Source organism: Xiphophorus couchianus, chromosome 8 (genome assembly GCF_001444195.1).
Source record: "Xiphophorus couchianus chromosome 8, X_couchianus-1.0, whole genome shotgun sequence".
Taxonomy (NCBI): domain Eukaryota; kingdom Metazoa; phylum Chordata; class Actinopteri; order Cyprinodontiformes; family Poeciliidae; genus Xiphophorus; species Xiphophorus couchianus.
Window position 1 is genome coordinate 522,645 of NC_040235.1, and position 22,912 is coordinate 545,556.

A 22,912-nucleotide genomic window follows, 5' to 3' on the forward strand; every position below is an offset into this window, starting at 1 on the left:
GATAATAACAATGATAACAATGATAATAATCATAATAATGATAATAATGATAATAACAATGTTAACAATGATAATAATCATAATAATGATAATAACAATGATAATAATGATAATAACAATGTTAACAATGATAATAATGATAATAACAATGATAATAACATGAGAGTAAAGCCATAATAACAGAATAAATTGGTCAGAATGATCTTGTGATTTTATTAAAGTTCCTCCATTTAAAGTGTTTTTTTTTTATCTTATCTTTGTGTTAAAATGAGGAACATCTTTATGGATTTTATAAATAAGAAAATGTTTCATGTTTTATCATATCAGCCTCAGATTATCAGTGAGCCGTTTATCTGATAATATCTGATAACGTTTTTATTCTGATAATATTATAACTTTATTCTGCATATTAAATCATTTTTATCCTCATTCAGGCTCTTATTGGATCAAACTAAAACCAAATCGTTTCCTGAGCCAATCAGAGACAGTCAGAGGAGAAGCTGGGCTCTGATTGGCTGCCGTCGGCCATGTGACTCGTCCTGTTAGTGTGAATGTGAGCGCTGGGACCAGTAAGAGGAACTGGTTGTTCTCAGGTTCTGGGGGACTGGGATCCCACCGACCGGGTCCAGTCAGGAAGCAGCAATATGAGGTCAAAGGTCAAATACTGACAGGAGCCCTGATGAATAAACAGAGATGCCTGAGGAAGGGTCAAAGGTCGTATGAGTCCAGCAGAGGCAACAGAAGGACAGATGAGACGTCGGTCGTCCAGCTGGTGGCGCTGTGCTACTGGTTCTGGTAGAAGCTGGACATGGTGACGTAGGCCTCCTCCTGCCCCGGGCCGCCGCGCCGACCCAGGAGGTTCTGGGACTTGTCTTCGGGCCGCGGGACGTCGACGGGGGACGGGGCGCCGCCGGGGACGCAGCCGTCCTCGCAGCTCAGCAGCGCCGAGACCTCCAGCTCCTCGGTGCCGGCGCTGGAGGCGCTGCTGTGGGAGGAGCCGGAGCCGGATCCCAACTGGGACCCGGCGTCGGACTGGGATCCGGACTGGGACCCGGCGGCGGACCCGGTCCCGGTTCCGGAGGGCCTCCTGCGTGGCTCCGCCTCCTCCGCCTGCAGCTTCTCCAGCGGCAGGACGCGCAGGGAACTGAAGACTTCGTGGTGGAGGTCCAGCAGCAGGCCCTGGGGAGCGGCAGACGGTTAGGCGGGTTCTGGTGTGAGCAGAACCTGCTGGTTCAGGAAGTCACCTTGTTGGGTTTGCAGATCTGGACCAGCGCCTGCTTGGGGTGCGGGATGCTGGGCCACATGTAGGAGAAGATCCTGAGAGAAACAGGAAGTTAGGAACCAGAGACACACCCGGAGCTCCGGCCGGACTTGGGGTCCTACCCCGTCTTCCAGAAGACGACGATGCAGCACAGAACCACCAGCACAGACACGGAGCTCAGGACGAGTTGGGAGACGGTCCGCTCCGACTCGTCTGGACTCGGCGGCTTCTCCTCTGCTGAGGGACAGGAAATTATGTCAGATGCTGCAGCTCAGAGCTCTCTGCCGCTGGAGGTCCGGCGTTCTCACCGGGCGGCGTGTGGAAGGAGAACTCGGGGCTCCAGGCGCTCCAGGTTCCCTGCAGAACTCCGACCGGGATGGACCGGACCCTGACCCGGTACTCAGAGTCCTGACGGAGGTGCTGCCTGTCGATCTGCAGGGAGTCCTTAGACGAGACGTTCTGGGTCTGCGGGACGAGATCAGCGGGAGGTCAAACATCCAGCAGAGGTCAGAGGTCAGACTCTGTGGTAGCGCTGACGGTACCATGTTGCTGCCGTCGGTCCACAGGTTGAGCTGGAAGCTCTGGGTGTTCAGATTCAGGTAATCTTTCCTGTAGGGGATCTGGAAGTAGATCACAGCCCGGTTCATCACCGGATCCATCGTCACGTTGACGATCCACGGACTTCTGGGCTTCACTGGAACACAGAGCAGCAGGTTCTGAAACATCCTCGCCCTCCTGGCCACGTCAAGCTGCTGTCATAGGGGTCAAGATCAAGGTCACGACATTTGACCCCAAAGGAAGCAGATTCACCGGGTCGACAGTCAGAATCACGTCTGAAGATGAATGATTTGCTTTTCATGTCTGAATGTCATTGAGGCGTAGAATGTCCTGCCGTGGACCGGTGACCTGTCCAGGTGACCCCGCCCATTGACCTTTAACCTAAGCTAACATTAGCACTTTAGCTAATTTGACCTGAAAGTTAAAGTGAACTTTCTGGATAGTCTGAGTTAATGTTACCCAACATGCAGGTGTAAGAAACTCTGCTTTTAGCATACAAGCTAACATTAGCGTTAGCTCTTGTTAGCTTATATGCTAATATTACTGCACCAACCAGAGTAGTTTTAGGTCGTTTCTGTTGAACATGTGATCAGCGTTTTGTTCGTTTGAATCTGTTTAGTCGTTGATTTAAAGTTTTTTCTTGTTGATTTTGGTTTTCATTTCATTTCTGAAAGTTTTCCTCAAACATTCCAACCTTCTCGCTGCTTTTTCACAGGAAATGTGATTCTTTATGTTTTAGCATGTTTGAAATAAATTCAATATTTCATTTTTTGTGACAAACCAACAGAACTATATATAGACTGGAAGGAAAACGAGTTTAAACGTTTTAAACATTTAAATCTGAAAAGTGTGGGGTGCCTGTGTGCGGGAAATGCTGAAGAAGCTCTGGTTTCTGTTTCAGGGTGTCGGAGTAAAGAGGTTAGGATATGAAACTGTTTCACCTCGACGCTGAGACTCGTGAATGGTTTTGTGGCGTTGTGGGCCGGAGCGGCCCGGTTCTGGACTCACCGATCTTCTGCAGCAGGACGGTGGCCGAAAGCCGTCCTCCTCCCCGCCGGTGGACCGTCACGTTGGCGACGGCCACCGGACACAGACCGCTCACCGTGTCTCCGTGAGTCCTCACACATTTCTCCACCGTCCTGTCGTTCTGCCTCCTCACCTGGCTGCAGACGAGCAGAAGGTTCTGTCAGGTTCTGTCGGGTTCCGTCAGGAGGAGCCGCAGCCCAGAGCCTCACCACACGATCATCTTGTCGATGGCGTCTCTGTCTCCGTCCTCGTCGTCCTCGTCTCCGTGGCGACCCAGCACCTGGCAGGTCAGGTTGTTCGCAGAGACGCTGACATGAGAGCTGCAGCTGAGGCCCGGTTCTGGCAGGAAGCAGAACCACAACCACAGACAGCAGGGGACCAGTCAAAGTTCTGCCTCAACCAGCCAGTTATTCATGTTTGATTCTCAGCTTTAAGTCAGAAACCAGAAACAAACGATTCACTGAACAAATCAAACACTTTGATCTTCTGATCAGCTGATCAGGGTTTCGGCTGTTTTGCACTTTCTTCCACATCAGACAGAAGCTGGTGTCTGGAACCAGAACCAGAACCAGAACCAGTTTCTCTAAGGTCCTTCCTGCCGCAGACAGCAGAGATGTTCCTGTGTGTTACTGACCCAGCGGTCTGGTTCTGCTCGGTTCTGTTTGGGCCAGTCGGGTCCAGTGGGTCTCACCTGAGTCCGGGTCGCGGTCCCCGCTCTGGGCCCGGCTCCGGGCCGCCTGCAGCAGCAGCAGCAGCAGCATCAGGACGCTCGTCCAGCCAGGCAGCATTGTCTCCACGCAGCAGCACTAACTCACCTGTTCTCCGCCCGCCCTGAACTGCTGCGGCGCCGCGGCGTTCAGCAGCAGCAGCAGCAGGCGGGGGAGGGGCCAGTCGGCAGAGGAAGGAGAGAGGCGGCGCCGGGTTCATGAGGTTTCAGCTACAGGAAGTTTGAGGATCAAAAAACATCTTGATAAGCAGGAGAATGATTGGCCAGGAGAGCAGCTTCTGTTCCTGAGACACACCATGCTGCAGCTGCTGCAGCACACCATGCTGCTGCAGCACACCATGCTGCTGCAGGACACCATGCTGCTGCAGCACACCATGCTGCTGCAGGACACCATGCTGCTGCAGCACACCATGCTGCTGCAGCACACCATGCTGCTGCAGGACACCATGCTGCTGCAGCACACCATGCTGCTGCAGGACACCATGCTGCTGCAGGACATTATGCTGCTGCAGCACACCATGCTGCTGCAGGACACCATGCTGCTGCAGCACACCATGCTGCTGCAGGACACCATGCTGCTGCAGCACATTATGCTGCTGCAGTCAGAGATACTGCAGCACATGATGAAGTTCATTTGGGTTCCCCTCTGCAGCAGGGAGCTGCAGCAAGGTCCCAGGGGTCAGAGGTCAGCCAGCAGGGAGCTGCAGCAGAACCTGGTGGAAATAAATTCATGTCAACCAGAACCAGAACCAGAAATAGCAGCTGGTGGTCACATGATGCCATCAGTAGAGACCACAAAGCTATCAGCTGCAGCGATCAGAACCTGCAGCAGAACCCGACCCGCTAACCACTTCCTGTCTGTCTGAGCTGCTTTGTTTGGAAACGAGGCCAAGATGAAGATGAAGATGAAGATGAGACGCCGCCGGCAGGAAAATGGGTCACATGACCACCAGAACCTTCTGACCCAATCAGGCCTCAGCCTCGGTTCTGCTGGGCCTGGCTGTGGTTCTGTTTCCATGGTGACGGCATCCTCTGCAGCAGGGCATGCTGGGAAAGCAACGAGTGAGCTGGGTCGGTTCTGGTTCTGAACAGTTCAGATCAAACTGAAGAATGTTCAACATGTTGTTCTGACAGAACCAGAACCAGAACCAGAACCAGAACCTTCCTCTGCCGGCTGCAGATGTTCGGATCCATAATGAAGAGAAAAATAATAAATCATAAATTAAGCTGCTCTGGGTAAAAAAGTTTCCCGTTTCTCACTGATCCTGAACGCATCTCCAGCTCAGGCTGGTAGACGGTTCTGGTTCTGGTTCTGGTCCAAACTGCGTCTCTGCTGCAGCTGAAGCTCCACCAGGTGAAGGTGCTGAAGGTTCTGTTTGTAGAACAGGAGACGGTCCTGAGTTATAAACGGGCCCCATACGGGTCGAGTTACTGAGAGAGTTATTAGTTATTGATCTAATACTGATTAATCTCTGAATGTGGGTCTGGTCTAATTCCTGGAGCATTGTCACCTTGGCAGGTTAAAGGTCACGCCCCCTGACCTCTGACCCCAGGAGTTCACAGCAATGAAAGGAAAACACTGTAAAACTGAAATAAAACTTCAGGTGGAAACTAGAAAAGATTTTAGTTCATTTCACCAACATGGAGAAACTTTGGATCCAGAGAGTTCAGAGCCGTCTCCATGGAGACGGGTCTGGTTCTGCACGTTGTTATGTGGCAGGGAGTCGGTGGGAGGAACCGGGCCCGGTTGGTTCTGTGTGGGCAGTTGCTGTGGTTACCGTGCTGCATTCAGGGTTCAGGAGGTGAGAAAATCCTGGAGAAGGAAAACATCCCAGAGGAACCGGGAGGAAGCTCTGTGGATCCAGGAGGTTCTGGCATGTTCTGGCAGGTTCTGCGAGATTCTGGAGGTTCTGGCAGGTTCTGCCTCTCCAACCTGAACCGGCTGTGGGGTTCAGCTCTCCACGCCTCCACCAAACCACAGGCTGAGGTTCGTATCTCGGCTCAGCATCCAAAACATCTTCAGCTGCGGTTTGGAGTCTCTGCTGCCGCTCGGGTTCTGACGGATCCGAAGAGTTTAGAGGAAACGCTCTGGATCTGCAGGAAAAACCTCGGAGTATTTAATCACAACCAGCTTCTATCGTCACTGAGCAGCAAACTTCACCTCAGTGTATGTATGCAGTAACACAGTTACATGGCCCTTTAAAGTCCAATAAAATCCTCTGAGGAAGTTTCATGTTTTTGTATCTGTCGAACCCAGTCGTTGCCATGGCGATCCATAAAGGTGTCTGAACATGGAATCGATGGTATGAATGTGATCAGAAACATTCCTGCTGTTTTATTTCTTCATATCTGAGTTTGTTCAGAGGAATAAAAAGCAGCCAGGATGATATTAAAACTGGATCCATCACAAACATTTATTCACAATTCAGAAATCAGAGAAGCTTCCAGTGTTCAGATCCAACCCTGCAGAAATGAATCCATGAAGGATTAGAAGATTCAAGCCTGAAATGACTGAATGAATGTCAGCGCCTGGAGCGGATCGGAGCGGATCGGAGAGGGTCGGAGCGGGTCGGAGCGGATCGGAGTGGATCGGAGAGGGTCGGAGCGGGTCGGAGCGGATCGGAGCGGGTCGGAGCGGGTCGGAGCGGGTCGGAGCGGATCGGAGTGGGTCGGAGCGGGTCGGAGCGGGTCGGAGCGGATCGGAGTGGGTCGGAGCGGGTCGGAGCGGGTCGGAGCGGATCGGACAGGGTCGGAGCGGGTCGGAGCGGATCGGAGTGGGTCGGAGCGGGTCGGAGCGGGTCGGAGCGGATCGGAGTGGGTCGGAGCGGGTCGGAGCGGATCGGAGCGGGTCGGAGTGGGTCGGAGCGGGTCGGAGCGGATCGGAGTGGGTCGGAGCGGGTCGGAGCGGGTCGGAGCGGGTCGGACAGGGTCGGAGCGGGTCGGAGTGGGTCGGAGCGGGTCGGACAGGGTCGGAGCGGATCGGAGTGGGTCGGAGCGGGTCGGAGTGGGTCGGAGCGGGTCGGACAGGGTCGGAGCGGGTCGGAGCGGGTCGGAGCGGGTCGGAGCGGATCGGAGTGGGTCGGAGCGGGTCGGAGCGGGTCGGAGCGGATCGGAGTGGGTCGGAGCGGGTCGGAGCGGGTCGGAGCGGGTCGGACAGGGTCGGAGCGGATCGGAGTGGGTCGGAGCGGGTCGGAGTGGGTCGGAGCGGGTCGGAGCGGATCGTCCCTCCTGCGGAGCGTCAGCCAGGCGAGGAGCCGCAGCAGCCGGAGCTTTTGAAGCTGAGGCTGCGGCTTCCTGCTCCTCCTCCTCCTCTTCGCCTTCATCAGGCCTGCAGCTTCAACCTGCTGCTGCGTTTCTGTAGAAAGGTGACGCGCGCCGTGCAGCGAGGCTCCACTTGTTGAGAAATGACTCCTCACCACATCCTCTTCCTCCAGCCTCATCCTCTCACAACAACAAGCAGCTCCAGCTGAGCAGAGGCCGCTGTGCAGCGGGTCGGGCTGGCAGCGCCCCCTGCTGGGGGACCCGGGGCCGGCAGCGCCCCCTGCTGGGGGACCCGGGGCCGGCAGCGCCCCCTGCTGGGGGACCCGGGGCCGGCAGCGCCCCCTGCTGGGGGACCAGAGGTTGGTAGAGGACCAAAAACTATCCAAGTCAGAGTATCACGGCTTCAAGTAAAGATAAACGTCCAAGTTAGTAAAACATCTGCTGACATGTTGAGTAACTGATGAAATGATCAATAATTTAATATTTAATAGCTGCATCATCAGACAGACCAAAATATAAAGTTATGTGGACATTTCTGTGTCTTAAGGACCAAAATGACAATAATCCATTTTGTTATATAATAAAGTAACAAAATGAGGCAGAAGAAAACTTTTAAAAATCATTTTTTTCCTTCAATATAAAAGTTATGAAACTTGAATAAAAACTGCAGTTTGTTCTTCATTCAGAGGATTTACTCACAGCGGGAAGAAAATCCAGGATGTTACCGAGAACGACGGACCAGACAGAGACAGTCCGGACCTGCCGGACCTGCTGGACCTGCTGGACACGTCCTTCCCTGCAGACTCGGTCTGACTGTCAGTGGCTGCATAAAACTTATATTATCATATTCCATTAATGTTGACAAACAAATTTCATAATTGTGGTTTTCCACTAAATAAGAAACTATTAAAATCATCTGGACAGTTTAGAAACATGCAGCGCCATCGTCCTCCACCACTTCCTGTCCACTTCTTCTTCGTGGTTGGCGCCAGCGGAAACATCCGGTTTGTGATCGTGTGAAATCAATGTTTCTATTGCAGTTTTATGAAAAGTTCATTTCAAAACGGAAAGAAAGACACTAAACACCCAGAGGCGAAACTTTATCCAGAAATCTGGTTTATTGTTGCTGAGTTTCGATTAAAGTAAATTTACTTTCAAAATGTCAAATTTTGCAGCGATGTCTTCACTCTGCAGGCGGCGGTACCGCCGGCTGCTCACTGGGAGTAGAACGGTACCACAGGCCGGTACCGTCTGGGTTCTGGTCCGCTGATGGCCGGGCAGAGACAACATGTCTTCCTCATTGTTTCCTCGTCTTCATCAACCAGAACCTCTGATTTGATGAACAGAACTTTGGCCCGGTTCTCAGACTCTCAAGCTGTTGTTGGCTGCTGTTGGTGGTTTGGACCTGAGCGGGTCGGCGGGCCGACGCAGAACCCTGCCGTGGTTCCGGGTGGTCCGTGGGCTCCCACAGGATGCCTGCTGGCGGCACCTGGCGGCAGGTAAACCGCAGACGGAGCCCCAGCGGCTGCAGCTGCTCCAACTGCCGCGGCGGCGCTGGGAACCCGCTGAGTTTCTGCTTCACAGCTCCAAACGTTTCCTGCTGATTCCTCTGCAGACCGAAGGAGGTGGTTCTACAGGAAACACGGCCCGTCCGGGACCGGAAGAGGTTCTGATCCGACATCCAGATTCCTCACAATGACGTCAGAGCAGATAAACATGGCGGACAGCTCCATAGTAACGCTTCATTACCCATAATCCATCTGGACTCAGCCGTGTTCTCTCTGGGCCTACTGGTGTTTGAACAGACTGGCTCGGTTCGGTTCGGTCCGGCTGGTTTCTCTCATCATAGCTCTGCAGGCCTCCGGGCTCTATTGGATCATCAGAAACATAATAACTGTTATTAACGATCAAACCTCCAGCTGGACCCGGGTCTCCAGGGTTCTGGAGGAATCTGTCCCGGAATGGACCCACGGGCCAGAAGAACTTTTCCTGAGTGGGTTCTGGTTCTGGTTCTGTGCAACGTTCAGAACGTAGAAAACACAGAACAGGAAGTATTACGGGACAAACAGGAAGTGTTAGGGGACAAACAGGAAGTATTACGGGACAAACAGGAAATGTTACGGGACAAACAGGAAGTGCTATGGGACAAACAGGAAGTATTACGGGACAAACAGGAAATGTTATGGGACAAACAGGAAGTGTTATGGGACAAACAGGAAGTGCTATGGGACAAACAGGAAGTGCTATGGGACAAACAGGAAGTGCTATGGGATGGACGTCCAGCAGATGGTCACTGTTACATCTGGCTGCAGCAGGAAAGTTATTTAATACATTTATGAATTCATAATTACAGGATGTAAAATCCACCAGTGAAAAGTTCTGCAGTTTGAATAATCCAGCTAAACTCAAAGTATTATACAGAAATATTAAAACCTTTATTACAGATGATGATGATGATGATAGAAAGTTCAGCTGGTTTAAATATTTTGCACATTAACGTGACAGCTGGAGGAATCACACAGGAAGCAGAAAAACATGCTTTTATTTTGGTAACTTCTGGTTCTGATTAGTGAGAAATCTGGAGGATGAAGAGTTCTGATTGGTTTAGAGTTCTGGTTCCAACATTAGGCGGGTTCTGGTTCAGTCTCTGGTTGAGACAGAGGGATGGGGCATGGGGGCTGATCTTCTACCCAACGTCCATCTGGAAGAACCTGGAAATGACCTTTAACCCTCCTGGGTCACTGGCTCCACCTCCTTCCTCCAACTAAACCTAGAGGGGAGCAGAACCGGACCGAACCGCAGTCCGGTTCTGCTGGAGGGCCAGTGCCGAGCATCAGTCTGAGGGGGCGGGGCCGGATCGGACCAGGAAGTCCAGCCCCAGGGAGGGGGGGATGCGCACGGCCTCCAGGCTGAGGGCGGACGGGGCGTAGGGGAACAGGACGGGGAAGGTGTGCTTGGTGTCCAGCAGCAGCTGCGGCGGGTCGTTCCTCTCCTGGAGGACGCTCTGCAGAGACAAGCAGTCAGTCAGGAAACACTAGTTCCTCCTGAACTCTTGTGGTTTCACTTGGTGAACATGTCTGAGGAGGAATCAGGTCCCAGACTGGGACTGGATCGGTTTCAGCTCAGACTGACCTGAACGTTTCTGATGAAGGACACGGTGACTCGCTCCTCGAACTCGTTCAGAGGCGTGTAGAGGTTCAGGATCTTCACGATCTGCAGGAATCAGACAGGAAGTTGTCACAACCTGCTTCCATGTTCCGGTCCACCAGTGGGACCTGAGCCGGCTCCACCGAGTTTCTGCTCTGCTAACTGGGAGAATATTACAGATGTTTCTTTTCTAAACTTGACTCCATCAGCTGACCTTCCTCTGGAGTTCCACACGGTTCTGTTCTTGGTTCTAATTGTTTCCCTGCTTTTCTTTCATCGTTTTATGAAATCTTCATTGCTGTTGTGTTTATGATCTCCATGTTTCTTTGACTCCCTTTAAATTTAGGATGTTCTTGGAATAGACCAAGTTTTGTGACAGTAAACCTAAACGGTGGAACGTCAAGGTGCTTCTCAGATAAAGTAAATCAAAACTTTACTGTTGGATCACAAACTAAAGATGTTTTTAATTCATCAGGATCCATTCAGGTGTGGACCTGAACCACTGACCTGCTGCACGGTCAGAGCCGTGCACAGCGAGCAGATGGCCTCGGCGTCCTGAGACGTTTTCTTCTTGACCTGCAGCAGCTGGGCGGCCTGGATGATGGGCTCCAGCGTAGCCGAAGCTTTGCTCTGGAACAGGTTGTTGGCTCGCAGCCACTCCTCCAACTGACTGGTGTTGTACCTGAACAATCAGACAGGGGGCAGCAGTCAGACTTCAGCGGCCGGACTTGAACCTCCGGTCTGGTACCATGGATCAGAGCTCCAGGCGGTTCTGGTGGTACCTGAGCTGCATGCCCGTGCTCCAGGAGCAGATGTCCTTACGCAGCAGCAGGTTGTTGAGGGTGAAGGCGTTGATGCAGTGGAAGAGCTGGCGGGCCACCTGGCCCACCACCTCGGGGTCCAGTCCGTGGTCCCTCATGATGCTGTTGAACTGGCTGAGCTGCCGGATGAGGCCCTGCAGGGTGTAGGTGGTGGGCCCGTCCGCGTCCGTGTCCATGCTGGACGAACGGTTCCTGTAGCCCATGGACTTGACTCCGGCCAGGCTGGGAATGCTCTCGCTCTCCAACATGGCCGACACTAAGAGGTGGAGACATTGGTTAGAACCTTCAGGTCCAGAAAGAGACCCATCTGGTAAACTTGATGACTGATCCTCATGACTCAGATGGCAACCAGAAACCCAATGAATAAAGGGACCAAGCAGGAACCCAACAGGAACCCAACAGGAACGAAACAGGAACCCACCGATCATGGGCTGGATGATGCCCTGGGCCACCTTGATGAGCTGCTGGTAGATCTGGATGGACAGGTCGCTCAGAATCTGCCGGTACTCGGCCAGGTCAAAGTTCTTCAGGCAGTGCTCGTTCTGTTTGGTCGTGTTCTGGGTCATGAAGGCCTGGAGGAGAACCAGACAGATTATCTCAGAGGCTCAGAGGAGGAGACGTTCCTGACGTTCCTCAGACGGAGCAGCTCACCTCCTCACCGCTGTACTGCTTCAGGCAGTGCAGCAGGCGGCTGCTGTTGGCCAACCAGAACGAGATCATCTCAAAGTCGTCGTTGTTCCTCTGCAGAACCAACAGGACCACAGTTAGAACCAGGCTGCCTCTCAGACAGCAGTGTGTGTGTGTGTGTGTGTAGGACAGACCTTCAGGACCTTCTTGATGGCGTTGATGCTGGAGGTGAGCAGAGAGATGACCTTCTGGTCGTCGTTGATGTAGTCGGCGTGGCGGATGCACATGAAGAGGATGTAGGCGGGGAGGCAGGGGACGGTGGCCGACACCGTGCTGGGTTGGATGTCTGAGGATGGAACAACACACCTCAGGTTCTGGACTGCTTCAGGTTCTGATTCATGAGGCATCAAACAGGTTCGGTTTGGTTCCGATGACCAAACGCTGGCATTGGTTCTGGATCACTCAGTGACCTCAGAACCCAGTCTATATGTCCATGGTACCATGAGTTCTAGTACCAACTCATGGTTCTGACATCATCCAGTCCTGCCTCCGGTCAGAACCGTGAGGTCCAGTGGCGGTCTCACCTGTGATGAGGGTCTTGATGAGCCGGGCCTCGTCCTCCTTCAGGTACTCCAGCATCCCCTCGAAGTTCTTGACCTTGGTCATCCGGATGTCTTTCTGGATCATCTTGTTCTTTTCATCCTTGTTCTGATCGACATCGTGAGCCGCTGCTTGAGCTGCAGAACCAGAACCAGTCAGGTGGAGACATAACTGGAGAGACATGATGAGACTGAGACATGAAGACATCAGAGAAAACATGTCCCATGTGGACACCTGTCCCCCTTTGACAGAGACGTCAGGACGGACAGATCAGGGACCAGAGGGACACGTCCACCATGGACACGGTGCTGGCGCCCCCTACCTGCCAGCTCCTGGACCTTCTTCATGTAGATCCTCAGCTGCTTCCTCAGCTTCCTCTCGTTCTTCTCCATTTTCTCCACCATGCCCTTGAGTTCCTATGAGCAGACAGAACTGGGTCAGGACGGCTGAACCGGGTCAGGCCGGCGGTTCTGGTGGTCCAGGTAGCTCACCAGGTTGCTGTTGGTGAGCCGTGTGAGCTCCTGCTGGACGGTGTAGTCCACCTTGGCCTCGGGGGACAGAGTGGACATGTAGTTGAGCAGCTCCTGCTTCTTCTCCAGGTCGTCCTTCAGCAGCTCGATCTGGGTGTGCAGAGCCTCCAGCTCGTCCCGGTGCTGCCGGGTTTGGGTCTGCAGCTGGGCCTCCAGCAGTCTGCAGGACACGCAGCTCAGTTACACGTTGGCTGGACAAAGGCTGAGCGGACCGACTCAGGTTCTGGATGAGAGGTCACTGCATCCAGAGCTCAGAGCAGACATCAGAACCAGAACCAGAGGTCCACCACAACAACTACACACACAGATGTGTAGAGCGCAGAGGGAGAAGGAGCTAGCAGCTAGCAGGAAGCACACAGAGACCTGGCTACTTGTTTGAGGCCCTGGTAGGCCAGGCCCAGCTCGCCGTCCTCGTTCAGAACACACCAGTCCTGTAGGTTACTGGGTCCAGCAGCAGAGGACAGAGACAGGAGGACAGAGCAGCACAGACAGTCAGCATGAGGAGCAGATTCACAGCTTTCATTAACAAACTCGTCTTCATCGGTCCAAAACCCTAAAACCAACTCGGTCAGGGTGTGGTCTGGACCGGGTCGCTGTTCTGATCTGGAACCACAGAAGATCCACTCTGCTGTTTTATTGATTCTCATCTAGAACCTGAGCTGAGCTACCAGAATCTCCTCTGGTTCTGTTACAGCAGCAGGTCGCCTGTTTCTGTCGGCTGCTGTTGTAGTTTTTAGACGTAACCAGCAGGTGGCGCCGGTTCTACTCTTAGAAGAATTGAGCCCGATGGAAGTTCTCCAAAAGCTGAGGTTTATTATTATTATTATTATTATTATGTTAAACATTCAGACACTAACAGGCCACAAACACATGAATGATGAAAACACTAAATCACAAATGCAACGTAACCCTAACGCTGACCTTTTGGCCGTTTGCAGTGAATTTGGTGGTTTGCAGTGAATTTGCAGCTGTCAGCAGCTGTAAAGCATCTGGACTGAGGAGCAGCAGGTGAAGCAGAGCGTTGGGACTCAGACCCGCCCAGAGGAAACAGACCTGCTGTAATCTGACTCCAGTCTCGCTCTGATGATGTTTCCTGAGGAGGAACAGGACTTACTTCTTGGACTCACACAGTCCATGGTACGCTTTGAGGGCCTCCTCTTTGTCCAGCGGCTCCTTGCTGCTGTTCAGTCCTCCGTCCACCTCACTTTCCTGATCAGACAGAGACAAGAGGACATGGAGGACATGATAGACAATTTAGCTGTTTAGGATAAAGAGAGGAAGCCTCGTCAGAAATATGACCAACTAAAAACGGTGAAAACATTCACATGATCCCCAGGAAAACATCAGTTTATCATTTTATAAACTGATTCTGTTATTTCCCATTTCTGTTTTTAAACTTGCATGTCCATATTTATACATCTCTGATTAGAAACAGTAGATTCAGATTCTTATGAAGGGTGAACACAGGATGAGTGAGAGGACAGGATGCAGCAGCAGCTGTGAGCTTCCATGCAGATGTTGAGATTTCTGGGTTTCCTCTCCACACTGAGTGAACGACGGAGACTCACGTTGGGTTCGCTGTTCTTCTCGGCATTGCTGACGATCTGAGTCCTGAGGATGAGCACCTCCTCCTTCCGGGCGTCCAGCTCCTCGTTGGCTGACTTCAGCTGACTGAGCAGCAGGTTGTATTCGTCCTGCAGCTCATTGGACGAGCCGTCCTGCGTCGCCCGCTCGGCGATGGTCTTCCTCAGCTCGTTCAGGTCGTTCTTCAGTTTCTTGTTCTCAGTTTCGAGCTCCTGTCTCTGATGAGGAACAAGCTGCTGTTACCATCCAGACTAACTGGTTTCACTGGTTACAACTGAGTTTTTGGACATTATTGTAGTTTAATGATCATTCAATATGCTAATTATTTTACATTTTTAGCAACTTTACTAAAGAAAGTTTAACACCATGAACAACTCCATAAAATGTTTCCTGTAATTCTCAGCAAAGTGCATGTCTCCCCACCACCACCAGGTGGCTCCACTGCAGCACCATTACTGAACTGATGTTGAAGTAAATCCAGGAAAGGGAAGTCCGTCTCGTCCAGACAGTTCGGTACGAGCAGGGCAACGTGTGGGGGAGGGGCTGGTCATGTTGTAGGTAAAATGGGGCATTCTGGGAATTTTCAGGTTTAACAGCCATCAGGTGAAGAGAGGAAATGTTTCAATAATAATTCATTCCCAGAATTCAACCATGAGCTGATAATCTTATGGAGAGCGTCAGTCTGGTTTAGCCAGGCGCTGAATGGGCAGTTCTGCAGAGGTCAAAGGTCACACTCAACACCAACCAAGCTGAGATGCCCTGCTAATCCGCTGTTCAGACATTGGTCACACCTGCTGGTTGTTTAACATGTCTGGTTCTGGACCGGTTCTGGACCGGTTCTCTGTCATTCTTAACACATTATAAGTATTAACAGTCCTGCTGAGTTGCGTCTATCTAGAGCCGGCCTGTCTCTCTGCTATGTAGCTCTGACGTCTCAGTCTCGCCTGTTCTCATTGGTGGATGAGCTGTTACCCCCATCACCATGACAACACTAACTGCTGGACCGGTTCTGCACAGTGTTGTCCTGTAAACTGGTTTTAATGGTGTTCGTGCAGCAGAAACATCTAGTCTGCTCCGGTTGCTCTCTGGTACCTTCAGGTTGTTGTAGACCAGATCTCCTGTTGCCACATCAGACGTTGGGGTCTTGGGCTCCGGACCCTTCAGAGAAAGATCAGGAATTACTCTGATTGTTTGGACTCCGGGTCCGGAGGCTTCACCAGCAGAACCGTCCCGCTCACCTTGCACTTGGCCTGCTCCTCCATCTTGTCCAGGTTGACCTGCAGCCTCTTCCTCTCCGTCTCCAGCTCCCTCACTCGTATCTGCAGCTTCATGAACAGGCTGATGTCCATGGCAGCGTTCTCCACTCCCATCTCCTGCAAACCCAGCAGCAGAATGGACCTCATCCTAACAGAACACACCTGTACTCACGGAGCTCCACCCCCTGACTCACTTTCACCTGCTGGATGGAGTCATCGGTCTCTCCGACATATTTGTCCACAGAGGAGTAGTTAGAGTCCGACTCCAGGCTGCTCTGGTTGGACGGGTTCCTGTGGTGGCCGGGTTGGAACTGGAGGAAGAGATGGACTCATGAACTTTGGTTCTGGTTCTGTTAGACATGGTCCAGTAGTCCTGATCCAGACTAACGGATCGGATCAGGATGAGAAACACAGAGATCCAGAATGGCAGTTCACAGCTGACACATGTGCAAGAATGATCATTCAGTGCTTGAAGCTCCGCCTCTGGCGGTCATCTGGGAGTCATAGAACCGTAGTTACAGTAGTAACTTTTGTTTCATTTCTGATTGGTTTCTGATTCAAAGTTCTGGATGGATCTGAAAACCAGGTTTGGCCCACCCCCTGTGGCAGAACCAAGTTCCTGTTCTGATTGTCAAGAGAAGTGGAGTTTTGATGAATACACTGAGCCCTTTGTGACAACTGAGGATGAAGAATCTGCATCTTCACAGCCCAGACGAACCTTTTCTCTTTCTAGGGGATGAGGACGGCGAACTGCAGGAGGGTGATGGACTCCCAGCATGTGAAAGGTCTGACCTCGTGGAGGGGGTGTCAAGAAAATCCGAGCTCATCCCACTTCCCCATGCTGGAGATTTTAGTTTAACAGTAATAATAAATAAAGTTATCTTTAAAATGAATCACTCAAGTGACATCAAGGCCCAACAGTAGACTTAAGTGTCAATAAAATAAATCTAGTTGTGTGTGTTGTTTTTGTCTCATGCAAACTTTGCTTTAATTCTACTTTTTTCTATCTAATCATAAGAAATCATAGTCAGTCAGAGAGAGTCATTAAACAGGAAAAGCAGGTTTCCTGGAAAAAGAGGAAGTTTCCAGCCTGCAGATTTATAAAAATAGCTGAGACTATTCCTTATTTTAAAGCATGAAAGTTTAAAGAATGAAATCTAAACATTTTGAGTAATTGGATAAGATTCAAAGTAAAATACTTATATTAATATTGGTTTACTTGTAATAATATTTACACTTATATTTGTGGGAACACTTACAAGAAAAACAAATAACTGTAACTTTAGTAGTAAATAATTAGAATCATGGATTATTCTTGATTTCTTTTCAGAAAATATCTGTAATAACTCACATTAAGATTTTAATAAGTATAATTAATAAGTTATAGTTATAAAATTATAAATGAATGCTAAATCAGAGAAGCTAAAGAAAATAAATGTGATAAATGTGATTTTGACATTGAACTTGAAATGGTGTAAAAGGTGTAACTGCAATTAAACATCACTGATATGTTGGAGGTAGATGGTAGGTGAAAGGTCAAAGGTTAAGAGAAAAAGGGGAACCAACATTAGAGCAGAGATGATCAACGCCTTATTTAGAAACAGATTGCTGAACAACGTAAATGTTTCAGAGAAAATGTCGTGCAGGCAACAAATGTAGGAGGTTGAGCAACCCTGAGACATTAGCTCAGACATCAGGACATAATGTCTGTAAGACAGTGATGGATATGAGATCATCTGTCCAAGCAGACAGCCAATAAAACAAGCACAGCAACAGTGCTAGCCAATGCTAACGCACCAAAAGGTGGATAAACCCTATAAAAGCAAAAGAGGAACCTTTGGTTGGATCCTCCGGGCAGCTTCGAGCCAAGATCCAGATGGACAAAGAACTCTGCAGCTGAAGAAGAGCCGGAGCCACGGAGCCGAAGACTGCCCTGCTCATGGGGACCAACCGGTCAGGCCCTCAACATGTGGCTTCACATCGCACTTCTCTCATCAGCTGGGTTCAGAGCCCAAAGACAAAGATGAAGATAAAGACCAAGACAAAGAACTGGTGCCTTTTTTCCTGCCAGCACCAAGTCCTGTGTGACCTCACCATCCATGCGGAGAAGAAGCTCATCAGACCTACAGAGATCCCTGCCTTCGCCGATCAACATCTTCCTCCTGCTGCAGCACCTTCTTCATCATCAAGCCAGGTCTGGGGTTCAAAACGCCAAACTCCGTCCGTCTCTCTCTAAGGTTCCTTTTTTAGTTCTCAGTGTCAGCAGTAGGGAAAGATAGACTAGATGATTGATTTTACTTATTTGATTATTTCTGCTACTGAATTAAGCTGTACTGACCCTTGCAAAAATGCTTTACTAATAAAATATTTAGCATAAAGAAAATCTAAAGATGTTGTGGACATTCAGTTAATGAGTCACCTTAAAGTTCTTTGATGGTTGTAAAATAGCTATGATGTTTGATTCTGGAGAGGAAAAAGTGGAAAATGTTTTTAGGTTGCTGGTAGCCCAAATGTAAAACATCATCCTTGGGACTCGCCCGAGTTACTAAAACCTACCTGGTTCAATAACAAGAGCAAGTTGTAAAATAGAGAACGAGCGACCGTTAACAGGTGTGCTCTGTGAAACTAGTTGGCTGTAGGCTGCTCAGTCTGGCTAATTCACAGGGGGAAGAAGGGTGGGACACCTGGATGTAGGCCGTCAGATAACCAGGCGAATCGTTTCTCGAAACCAGTTTAAACAGAGTTTACTTCAGTTCTGGATTAATCCCAGCAGATTTAGGAAACTCAATTAACCCGTTAGAAGGAGAGCTGGTAGCACATCTCCCCTCTCAGAAGAGGAAGTACGAGAGTGAGAGAGTAGAGAGAGAAGGGGGGGTGTTGCGCAACAACATGATCCAGTCCAGAACGGGTCACCAGAACCGGCCTGATCTGGGTGGGGCTCACCAGAACCGGTCCGGTCCGGGTCATCAGAATCTATCTGGTCTGGGTCAGCTCATCAGAACCGGTCCGTTCCAGCTCACCTTGCTCAGATCCATCTCCTCCTTCAGGTTGTCGTATCTCCGCTCCAGCCTGGAGTACTCCTTGATTAGGTCCTGGTACCGCTCCCGCAACTGGTTCAGCTCCATCTCCAGGGAGGCGCTGCTCTCCTTAGCTGACGGACAAACAGGAAGCGGGTCATGAGGGAACACGGACCGGTACCACCGGGTCTCCAGACGGAGGCGGACTCACCTGCAGAGTTCATGGTCTGCTGCTGGATCCGTCGGTTCAGTTCGTCCTTCTCCACCTTCAGCAGAGCGTTTTCTGCCTCCAGCTCCTCCACCCGCTGCAGAGCAGAGTTCAGAGGTCAGAGGTCAGCCGAGTCCTCCACGGATCCGTCCTGCTGCATTCTCACCTGGCTCAGGCTGAGCTTCTCGTTGCCGTGCTCCTCCTCCATCCTCTTCCTGTGGGCCTGCGCCTCCTGCAGCTCCTCCCGCAGCCTCTCCACTTCCTCTTGCAGCGACTCCACCTGGCCTCCGTCAGGCTGCTGGCTGCGGACCTGCTCCAGCTGCTTCTGCAGCTTGGTGACCTCTGACCCCAATGAGGCATTCACCGTCACCAGCTGCTCGTTCTGGGTCTTAAGCTCCTTGGACTGAGAGCGACAGAGTGTTAGAGGCTGTGACCTGGATGACCCAGACGACCTGGATGACCTAGGGGGCATGTGAGAGCGCACGAACCTGCTCGTCCATCTTCCTCTGCAGTTGGACGATCTTGTTCTCCATGCCCGTGTTGAGCTTCTTGAGGTGCTGAGCGGAACGCGCCTCGATCTTCAGCTGCTTCAGCTGCCGCTTGGCCTGCATCCTCCTGAAGGCGCACTGGATGATGATGGCGGCGTCGAGCGCCTGCCTGAACTTCTTCCTCTGCAGCCAGCCGCGCACGTGCTTCTGGATCAGCATGGCCTTGTGGTGCAGCATGAACTGCAGAGGAACCAGCAGTCAGCACCAAACAGAGGAAAAGCAACATGGAAACACCAGGAATCAATCCCTTCAGAATAAAAGCCTCCAGTTTAAAGATTAGGCTGGATTAGGATGAGCCTAATCTAGCAATCAACAAGGGATTCATTTAGACTCATGAGTTTCATAGTTTAGATATTTTAGTATAGATTGGAATGTTTTCCTGCTCAACAACAAACTCAGCATTAAATATTTTCAGAAAAGATTTTTGGTATTACAGAAATATGTAAATCATTCTGTTGAAAGTTAACCTCTTTACTATTTTACTTTGGACTCAGTCGAAGAAAACTGAAAAAGATTTTTCCATCCCCAGCAGTAAAAACGTGATTCATGTCCGTCTTCATTTGGAAACATTTTTTGTTTCCCTCCAGAACCTCCAGGATGTTCTGAACAAGGCCGGCCTTTGTTCCGTCCACATGATCCCGTTTACAGTCTGTTGCTGCAGTACGCGCAGCAACCAGCAGGGGGAGCCAACAGAACAGAACTCTAATTCTTGTTAGAGGAACAGATCTACAGCTGATCTAAATGAAGGACTCGGCAGAAAAACGGTTCTGAACTGATTTAACTGCCTGAAACTCTGGAGGAGCACATAGGAACCTGGTTCTGGTTCTGGTTGTGCCTGACAGCTCCAGAGCAGCAGATAATCCCAGATAATCTCAGATAATTCCTGCTTGGCTGCTGATGACATTTTTACTATTTCCTCATAATCATTTCACTTTTAATCCATTTTACTTTGTTAGTTTGAAACCTGAGAATTCACGAGGAGATAATAAACAAGGATGAGCTGAAGAATCGGTTTGCTTCAGCTCTGCAGGTTCTGTAGGTTCAGTCCTACAGAACCTGCTGCCTCTGACCTGATCCTGACCCGGTGACCCATCAGTTGACCCAGAGTACGGTTGTGTGCCAGGTTCCGTACCTCCCAGAAGATCCTGCGGGTGAACATGCCTCGGGCGTAGGCCTGGATGGTGACCGTGGCCCGCCGGATCCTCAGGAACTTCCTCCGCTCTCGGACCATGCGGTACTGTTTCTGACAGATCAGGGCGGCCCGGTTCTGACGCAGGAACTCTGCATACCTGCAGGAACAGCAGCTGTCAACACCACAATCTGTTTGGACCAATCAGAGGCCAAGGAAAACAGCTCACCTGCGGGCCAGGTAACCTCGGCCATATCTCTGCAGGCCTATGGCGGCCCGGCGGACCCGGCGGTACCGGATCCTCTGCAGCCAGCCGCGGACCGTCTTCTGGATCTTGATGCAGGCAGAGCGGAATTTATCGGTCCGAAGCTTCTCCAGGTACGCCACCTGGCCGGCCCGGAAGAAGATCTTCGTCTTCCCGAACTGGAACATGTCGGGTTCCTGGCGGGAGGACAGACGGAGCGGGTCAGTACCGACCCAGAACCAAAGAGATGCTCTGATAAGAGACCTGCTCTGTCTCTGCTTAACCTGACTGAACAGAACCTGATGAACCCAAACAGAACCTTTGGACCTGAGATGTTAGTGGTTCCGGGTCTTTGGAGAACCTCTTGGTTCTGAGTCATTCAGACCCAGATGTTGAGGATCTGAACGGGTCGGTCCAGCAGCAGTCTGCTTTCATCTGAGCCATGTCTCACCTTGATCAGTGTCTCCAGGAGGTTCTTGCACACCTGCTTCTTGTCTGCTGACGTCAGGTCTGACTTTCTCATCAGAACCCAGTACCGGCTGAAGAAGTCGGGATAGGTCCACCTGCACACACACAGTACACGTTACCTGCTGGTCACATGACCCCCAGCCAGCTGAGTTAACGGTGATAAAGATGCTCCTCACCTGGACGGGTATCCAGCGGCGCTGATCCGGATCGTCTCCAGAACCCCGCAGGCCCGGAGCTGCTGCACGGCCCGCCGGGAGTCGAACCTGCACACACAGACACGTTAAGCCTGCAGCACAATCTGAGGATTCTCAACCGGGTCGGGTCAGAACTTCACCTCATCTTCTTGTTGGACATCAGCAGAACCTCTATAGCTGCTGGAACCGACCGACTGACTAAGAGTCCGGCCCGACCCGAAACATGTGACCCAAATTAGATTAGTTCTGACGCTGAGATCACATTCCTCACTGTTGTTTATCAGCTGCAGAGCAGAACCCAGACAGAACCAGAGCAGTTTAACCCCAGAGGGTTCTGAAAGCACCGCAGGATCTTTCAGACCGGTTCTGGTTCTGAACATGAAGCTGACCAGAACCACAGAACCTCAGAGCCTAGTTCAAGGTTCAAACACCAGGAACTTAGAGCCGGTACCCAGACACTCAGGACCACTGACATACAGAAAGTTCTGTTCTGATGGACCCAGTTCTGTTGAACCAATTTCATTTAAACTGGTTCTGCTCAAACCAGTTCTGTTGTACCCGTCTGATACCTGCTGCATGGAGCAATCATATTTATCTTCATTCTCAGTTCCCTCCAGCAGTTCTGGAGTCTGGTCAGACCCGACCAGAACCACCCTGCTGGTGCTGGACGGGTCTGAGCAGAACCACCCTGCTGGTGCTGGACCGGGGCAGTTCTGTAAGGACACAGACTCACGAGAAGGCCTCCTTCAAGTCGTTCGGCTTGATACAGCGTACATAGTGCGGCGTCGTGGCGTTCAGGGTGTCCATCAGCAGGTGGAGCGACGAGCGGAACTGAAACAGAACCAACCTTCAGAACCAGAACCTTGAGAGAATGTCCGTGCAGAACCAGAACCGGACTCACCTGGTGTCCCACAGTCTTCCTGTGCTCCTTGTTGGGGACTTTGGGAACTGTTTTCAGGGAGCGAACATTCACCTTGGAGGCTTTGGAGGGCGGAGCATCGCTCTTGTCTTGGAACAGATCAGCAACCAGCTGGAACTGGGAGGAAACAGGAAGAACAGTGGTCCAAACTGAGCTCGGATCAGTCAGAACACAGCTCTGGTTCTGGTTCCTACCTCGCTGGCTTTCAGGATGTTGATCTGCTCCTCGTAGACAGTGTCTCTGTTCTTCTCCAGGAAGCCTTCGCACTGATACTCCACCTGCAGGATTCAGCCAATCAGGAGGGAGAAGAGGAAACAAAAACCCTGAAGTTCAATCAGAAGTCTTAGCTGGACCGGTCAGAACCAGCGACGCCGGATTCATTTTTCAGGTGGGGGCCATGGGGTGTTTGTTCACCTCTGTTACACACTTTGAATGTCAGGCTTGTTGATGGAACCTGTCAATCAGTTCTGTGGGTTTGTGGCAATTTGTCCCAAAGTAAACAGTCAACATCTGTTCCCTGGAGGACGATGTTTCGGGTCGACCATGCGCTGCGGTCTGGCTGGATCTAATGATTGTTTGCTATTAAATGGTGGTAGAGATTTGGTGGAAAATAATCAGAAGGAAATGTTGCCAGTTGCCAGTGGGAACAAGCAGCAAGCAGCTTTACTCAGAGCATTTAGATGGAGGAATGGACTTTATTCCATTTCTGGAAAAATGTCAAAGAGGAAAAATGCAGCCGACCCGAGAACAGCTGAATACAGACGGACGATTTTAAAGCTCATAAACC

At 51.1% G+C, this 22,912-nt stretch overlaps 2 protein-coding genes across 7 annotated transcripts in view; both read right to left on the reverse strand.

Moving 5' to 3' along the window:
* Positions 1 to 199: 199 nt before the first annotated feature.
* On the reverse strand, positions 200 to 3,707 carry il7r (interleukin 7 receptor). 3 transcript variants are annotated; one of them, XM_028026573.1, is made up of 9 exons: positions 3,537 to 3,706; positions 3,055 to 3,184; positions 2,828 to 2,982; positions 1,804 to 1,955; positions 1,570 to 1,726; positions 1,384 to 1,498; positions 1,245 to 1,317; positions 1,042 to 1,179; positions 200 to 1,011 (listed from the first exon to the last, which is right to left on the reverse strand). In XM_028026573.1, exons 1-9 carry the CDS (start codon positions 3,631 to 3,633, stop codon positions 784 to 786), a joined length of 1,245 nt encoding a protein of 414 aa, XP_027882374.1. In that variant the 5' UTR covers positions 3,634 to 3,706; the 3' UTR covers positions 200 to 783. The 3 variants fall into 3 exon arrangements, with proteins under 3 accessions (XP_027882374.1, XP_027882373.1, XP_027882372.1); XM_028026572.1 differs by having other exon boundaries at positions 200 to 1,179; positions 1,384 to 1,495; positions 3,537 to 3,707; XM_028026571.1 differs by having other exon boundaries at positions 200 to 1,179.
* Positions 3,708 to 9,244: 5,537 nt separating this feature from the next.
* myo5b (myosin VB) overlaps positions 9,245 to 22,912 on the reverse strand; it is a 32,023-nt gene continuing 18,355 nt past the window's right edge. For 2 of the 4 annotated variants that reach the window (XM_028025172.1, XM_028025173.1), the window contains exons 14-39: positions 22,320 to 22,403; positions 22,108 to 22,242; positions 21,940 to 22,037; positions 21,189 to 21,275; positions 20,996 to 21,107; positions 20,530 to 20,741; positions 20,304 to 20,460; positions 19,112 to 19,351; positions 18,790 to 19,026; positions 18,627 to 18,720; positions 18,419 to 18,549; positions 15,593 to 15,709; positions 15,381 to 15,515; positions 15,235 to 15,300; positions 14,127 to 14,360; positions 13,673 to 13,767; positions 12,520 to 12,718; positions 12,351 to 12,444; positions 12,013 to 12,165; positions 11,623 to 11,774; positions 11,453 to 11,542; positions 11,223 to 11,373; positions 10,763 to 11,057; positions 10,488 to 10,662; positions 9,966 to 10,046; positions 9,245 to 9,837 (exon numbers count right to left, since the gene is read on the reverse strand). In XM_028025172.1, coding sequence (XP_027880973.1) covers positions 9,667 to 9,837; positions 9,966 to 10,046; positions 10,488 to 10,662; positions 10,763 to 11,057; positions 11,223 to 11,373; positions 11,453 to 11,542; positions 11,623 to 11,774; positions 12,013 to 12,165; positions 12,351 to 12,444; positions 12,520 to 12,718; positions 13,673 to 13,767; positions 14,127 to 14,360; positions 15,235 to 15,300; positions 15,381 to 15,515; positions 15,593 to 15,709; positions 18,419 to 18,549; positions 18,627 to 18,720; positions 18,790 to 19,026; positions 19,112 to 19,351; positions 20,304 to 20,460; positions 20,530 to 20,741; positions 20,996 to 21,107; positions 21,189 to 21,275; positions 21,940 to 22,037; positions 22,108 to 22,242; positions 22,320 to 22,403 — 3,795 coding nt within the window. In that variant the 3' untranslated portion in view covers positions 9,245 to 9,666. Of the gene's footprint in view, positions 9,838 to 9,965; positions 10,047 to 10,487; positions 10,663 to 10,762; positions 11,058 to 11,222; positions 11,374 to 11,452; positions 11,543 to 11,622; positions 11,775 to 12,012; positions 12,166 to 12,350; positions 12,445 to 12,519; positions 12,719 to 12,921; positions 13,000 to 13,672; positions 13,768 to 14,126; positions 14,361 to 15,234; positions 15,301 to 15,380; positions 15,516 to 15,592; positions 15,710 to 18,418; positions 18,550 to 18,626; positions 18,721 to 18,789; positions 19,027 to 19,111; positions 19,352 to 20,303; positions 20,461 to 20,529; positions 20,742 to 20,995; positions 21,108 to 21,188; positions 21,276 to 21,939; positions 22,038 to 22,107; positions 22,243 to 22,319; positions 22,404 to 22,912 lie in introns of all 4 variants that reach the window. The other 2 variants (XM_028025175.1, XM_028025174.1) reach the window with 2 other exon arrangements.

What these genes read in the sequence shown, in the direction of transcription:
- il7r (XM_028026571.1), bottom strand. Translation starts at nt 3,633, where the DNA reads ATGCTGCCTGGCTGGACGAGCGTCCTGATGCTGCTGCTGCTGCTGCTG. An exon ending in CTCCTTCCACACGCCGCCCG is followed by an intron (nt 1,499 to 1,569) that starts GTGAGAACGCCG and finishes CCTGTCCCTCAG; the next exon opens with CAGAGGAGAAGCCGCCGAGT. An exon ending in GTCGTCTTCTGGAAGACGGG is followed by an intron (nt 1,318 to 1,383) that starts GTAGGACCCCAA and finishes TGTTTCTCTCAG; the next exon opens with GATCTTCTCCTACATGTGGC.